The sequence below is a fragment of the Gallinula chloropus genome (genome assembly GCF_964237585.1).
Source record: "Gallinula chloropus genome assembly, chromosome: 2".
NCBI lineage: Eukaryota > Metazoa > Chordata > Aves > Gruiformes > Rallidae > Gallinula > Gallinula chloropus.
Window position 1 is genome coordinate 134,916,878 of NC_140086.1, and position 5,288 is coordinate 134,922,165.

Genomic DNA, 5,288 nt, shown 5'->3' on the forward strand with positions numbered 1-5,288 from the left:
ACTTCTGGCCCCCGTTGGCGGGGTCGGGGCTCGGGGGTGGTGTGAGAGGAACCACAGGCCGACTGCAGCCCTGAACAGCCGGCCTCTGCAACTCCTCATACCCTTCCCGCCGCGGCACCCACCGCCCTCAGCGCAGGCGCTACCCACACGGTAACGGGCGGGGCGAGACGGCGTTGGCGCCTGCTCGGTTTCCCCTCACGGAGCAGGCCCGGGGTGCCCGGACAGGTGCCTGCTCCCCGAGCGGCGCTGCCGGCCCAGGCGGCCGAGAGCCACGCCAGCTCAAGAGCTGCGAGGCCCGGGGCGCTCGGCGGTGTCTGTGCGGGGCGCCGCGGCTGAACAGCGGCGGGGGGGGGCGCGGCGGAGGGCGAGCAGGCAAACGCCTGAGCTGCTACATCCGGGCTGCGGCGGTCAGCACCTGCCGTGCCGGGGGCCTCGGGTGACATTGGGCCTCGGCGGCTGAGGAAGGAGGACGGGATCTGGAGCCTGGTAGAGAGTGAGATCTGCGCCTGCTGCCGCCATGTTTCGCGTTATAGTCAGCCACGCCAAGAAGCACCCCAGCGTGAGTACCCGGCGGCGCTGCCCTGGCGGCGCGGCAGCAGCGGCCCCCGCTCTACGTCCTCTCTTGCTGGCGGTCGGTGCCCCAGGCCCCGCCGGCCGCCCCGTCTCCCCTCGCTCTGCCCGCCCGGTCCTTCGGGTGGGCCGGGGCTGGCGGCGGTTGGGCGGCTTAGGGCTGACCGTCGAGGCAGGGTCAGGGCCCCTTTTTCCTTTTGGCGTGTGTGCCCGGCTCACGCTGCCATAGCAAGGCTCATCCTTGGCGCTGCGCAGCTCCCCCTCTTAATTTCTTAGGTTGAGTTCAGGGGTGTGGATGACAGGGGCTGTTTGGGGCAGCAGAGGGACTGCCGTTTGTTTCCCAGGAAGGCGCTGTTAAGAGGCGTTTGGTTGTTCTGCGTGTAGCGGTGTTTTTTTCATGTCTGCTTGTTTTAACCTGCAAGTTTCTCTGACCCCAGGGATAACCTGCACACAGGGAGCTTATGTCAGGGTTCTACAGGGGCATGTGTTATTGCTCAAAGCCTGCGAGCTTGTCTGTTGGTTTGTCATTGCTGTAGTCAGAAGTGCTATGTAATAATCCTTTTTCGGTTCTTTTTTTTGCATCCTGGTATGATACTTAACTTTTTTTGTTGTTCTTCTAGTTGATCCCTCTGTTTTTGATCATTGGATCTGGAGGGGTTGGCGCAGGCCTGTACCTCATGCGTTTGGCAATGTTCAACCCTGATGTCTGGTATGTATGAAATAATTCTTAGCACCCAGTTCTCTTGCTGCATGTATTAAAGCAAACTTAACTTTTTCTTTATGCTTTTGGGGACATTAATGCCTTAGTTCCAGTGATATTGAAGCAACTCTGTGGAGTTTTCCTTGATACAGAGATTTGTTTGTTTATCATATGATATGTAGAGACTGTTGACAAAGGACTGTGTCTTATTTTTGTGGAATCTTATTCGGATGGGTGATCCTCCATGGCCTAATAACCACACTACACATAGGAATTTTGAGTATTTTGAAGGTAGTGTGATTGATTTTTTTTTTAATATGTTCTCATATCTTGCATTTTTCTCAATAGCTGGGACAAGAAAAATAATCCAGAGCCTTGGAACAAACTGTCTCCCAGTGACCAGTACAAGGTAAAATGAAAAATACAGAGCTTTAAGAAACATAATGTCAAAGATGTAGTCTACTGCTTTAGGGTATTTGAGCATATTGGAAGGTAGCTGAATGAGTGATGTATTTCCTCTGCTGTGCAACACTTGTTTGTCTCTAGAGTTCAGAGCAGAGAGCACCAAGTTAGAGAGTAAAAACTTCCCTAGAGTTGGTTGATAATGGGGTGACAGGAGTCTCTATGGAGCCATTCAAATATATTGCACTGTAAGAAAAAGAGGAATTAGATGTGACAGGAAGAATATGCTAGCCTGTAATACTCAGAAATAAACTACAGGGAGAAAGACAAAACCTCATTAACTTCTAAACTGTAGCTTTCTGAGCCCTGAACTGTTGGCCTTTACTTACTAGAATTGAAGCAGGAAAATGTCAGTGTTTAACATAAACACTAATTCAGTTCTACAGGTTGTTGTTTGAAAAGAAAAACAAATGTCTGTAAGTAATTGGATGGAATAGGTAGGTTCTTTAAGTAGAACTTGAGTTATTTTACTCAACTAATGAGGAAGTGTGTGTAAAATACTTGGCAGTTTACAGAAGTAATGTTTTAATCATGTTTTACTAAAGTTGTATTTTAGTAGATTCCTGTTAAGTATATTTTGAGATTAATGTCAAGCTCCTAAAGAAGTAAATCTAAGTTTCCAAAGCTAGTGTCTGTTCAGGACCATAGCTTAACTGTTCCAGCTGTTGAAATAAGCGAATAAACCCCACACTCTGAAATAAAATGTTGTGGTTCCCTTAAAGGTCCAAGAAGAACATAATACTTTGTTTTCATTGCTGCTTCTGGAATGTTGCTGTTTCTTAAATATCTAAAAGAAGCAAATTCAGCACAGTGCACAGCACAGATTCTTTCTAAAGAGTGCATGCCTTGTGTGGCATTCCCCTTTGGTCCTAGCATGCAAACACAACCTCGGGGTTTACCATATTTGGGTGTGTGTATCTTTGGGGATTATTTTGTTTCCAGATCTGCACTGTGGGAAATGGAAAGGCAGATGACTAAATTGAGGATGAGCATTTAGTAAAAGGCTCAGATGCAACAAGTTTTAGCTTTTGATCAAATTATTTCTCTTTTTTTCGATTTCTCTGTGTATAAACTGTAGGAGATGCACAGAAAGCTGTAGTTTTAATGGGCTGTAGGCTGTTCTGTTTTCTGTGACAAAGTTAAAAATAAAGAAATTCAGGCATAAGAGAAATAATCAAGCTAATAGATAAATTTCTTTTTTGTTGTTTTTTTTTTTTTTTTCGTTTTTCTTAAAATCTGTAATATCACATACTTTATGTCAAGTCAGACTGGGATACCAAAATACTCTTTTAGTCTGGAAATTGATTGTCCTCAGTGACTATTGGTTCTGCTGCTTTGAATTGCTTGTGACAGGATCCAACTTTGTTGATACAAACTGGGAGTATGAAAGGATCTGTTCCTACTTGCCTTCGTCCTTTTCACACCTTGCAGTTCTAGAGGCAGCTACTTCAACCAAACTTTTGTAGTGCTGCTCTAAATGTTCCTCTGTGACAATATGTGTTCACATACACCTTGCTTTGTGCCACCTGGTAAGATAGGTGTGGCCTTTGGTATACAGGAGCACGTAGATTCTGGGCAAAAAGGATAAACTCTTGCAGTAGTACTGCAAGAACTTCTGTGAATGGATTTTTAATTCTGGACATTAAGGAAGGGATACTATGGGGTTTCTTCAGTTGTGGACACAAGCACTGCTGTGCTTTAAATGTGCAGCTTGTAATACTGTATGCAGAATGAAGATAACATTAACAAGTTACTGCTCTTCAAAGTTGTGGGTTTTTTAAATTTATTATTGTGTAGTGTACAGAGTCAAGCTGTGATGTCAGTTCAAATGATGGATGCTTTTCAGTAAATACCATAGAAAATGGATAGTCGAGTTTCTTCTTTTTTCGTCCTGTCTTTCCTAGTTCTACTCGGTTAATGTGGACTACAGTAAACTGAAAAAGGATCGTCCTGACTTCTGAACAACACACTCATCTCCATAAGCTGCACAGAAAGGTCTTCCGGAAGCCGTCCGCACAATTGTCATGCTTACTCATCCAGGAAATAATCAAACTTACCTCACGCTGCACTCGGTCTTGTGTTTGGAAGTGTTTTGATGAGGCTTAATAAATGTCTGAAACTTGAAGTGTCTGCTCTTTTAATTCTGCAGAATGAGAATATCCTCCTGTTAACAGTTTGTTGTACGGTCATTTAAATAATAGCAAGCGAAAGCCAGTTCATGTTTCCTCAACAAGGAAGTTGTCTTGATGGGCAGTGCTTGGCCTGTTGACTTTAGAGAAACAGCTGCATGTTCATGCAGCATACCAAACTGCAAGACCTTGAAAATGTGTGTGTGTATACTTTTTTAATTGCACCTGAATTTTACTGCTTTTACCACTTTAAGAAGTTTTTGTAGCAGTCAGTGGGAGCAGCGGGGATGAAACAGATGTTGCCACCTGTCACAGGAGGAAATTAAAAGGAAAGAAAAGCCAAACTCTGCAAAAGGTTTTGAGGGTTTTTTTTTTTTGTCATAAGCAGTTTGTTAACAAAAATATCTCAAATATCTTAAAAATACAACATTCTAGGAACATATTCAAGATTTCCTAGGGATCACATTTTTAAAGGGAAGCACAGCTGAACAGGGTACAGGATTTTATGAAAATGTGAGATTATAATGTAAGAACAAAAATGCCCTTCAGCAAGGGCAAATTCTCATACTTCAGTACTTGGTTCAGTCTTGCTCTGAAAAGGCAAAGTATCCACAAATCCACCTTACCGTGGGTTCTTGGTGCCTTTCTGTGAACATCTGGTGCTTCCCTGGGAAGGGATGTAATTCTGGACTGGTGGTACAGCTGTTCCTGTGTTGATAGATTTCAGTCCAGTTAAAGTGGACCCTGTAGGTAACTATAGCTGCTGTTGTACATAATAATGATAGATTCAAAGCAACTCAGCAAGAAATTTTACTCACTGACTGCAAAGTAGCAGTTTTGTACGTAGAAAAACCTTGCAGATCAGTTGGGTGAGGTTTGTTTGGTAACAGTTCAGATTTATCTTCCTTTTCATTATGGTGGATTTACTTGTGGTTTTCGCTTGCTTGCTTGTTTGAGAGGAGCTTGAAGAAGAAAAGGGGTGTTATGACAACAATGTTTATAGTGCTGGGCAAACTTTGCAAGCATCCCTGGGAAGCCTGGTTGCTGTCTGAATCCAAGTATTTTTGGGAAGTAGAACATTCTGTTGCAACACTGTTCTTCAGTTTTAAAAGTATGTCACGTGTTACAAATGGGAAGTGTTCCTGTAACTTAACTAGTTGCTAGTCCTCTTGGACTGTACTGGTGCTGCAGTGATCTCCACATAGAGATCATTTCTCCAAGCGTTAAGAAACACTCAGGAAATAAACCTGGTTCCCAGTAAAGTGGGACAAGGGTCTTCCCTTCGGTTATAGATGATGAGGGTAAGACTTTTTTTCTTTTTTTTAAATTAAAGGCAGTTAAGGTAAAATAATCTGCCCTTGATAGACTTAAAAATATATTTAACAAGGTTTAAGCTATTTAAAGCTTTAAATACTGATTGTTTAGAA

At 43.7% G+C, this 5,288-nt stretch overlaps 1 protein-coding gene across 1 annotated transcript; it reads left to right on the forward strand.

The window, feature by feature from the left end:
- Nucleotides 1-401: 401 nt before the first annotated feature.
- On the forward strand, nucleotides 402-3,857 carry NDUFA4 (NDUFA4 mitochondrial complex associated). Its single transcript, XM_084280324.1, has 4 exons — nucleotides 402-559; nucleotides 1,191-1,279; nucleotides 1,619-1,679; nucleotides 3,637-3,857. Exons 1-4 carry the CDS (start codon nucleotides 518-520, stop codon nucleotides 3,691-3,693), a joined length of 249 nt encoding a protein of 82 aa, XP_084136450.1. The 5' UTR covers nucleotides 402-517; the 3' UTR covers nucleotides 3,694-3,857.
- The last annotated feature ends 1,431 nt before the right edge of the window (nucleotides 3,858-5,288 follow it).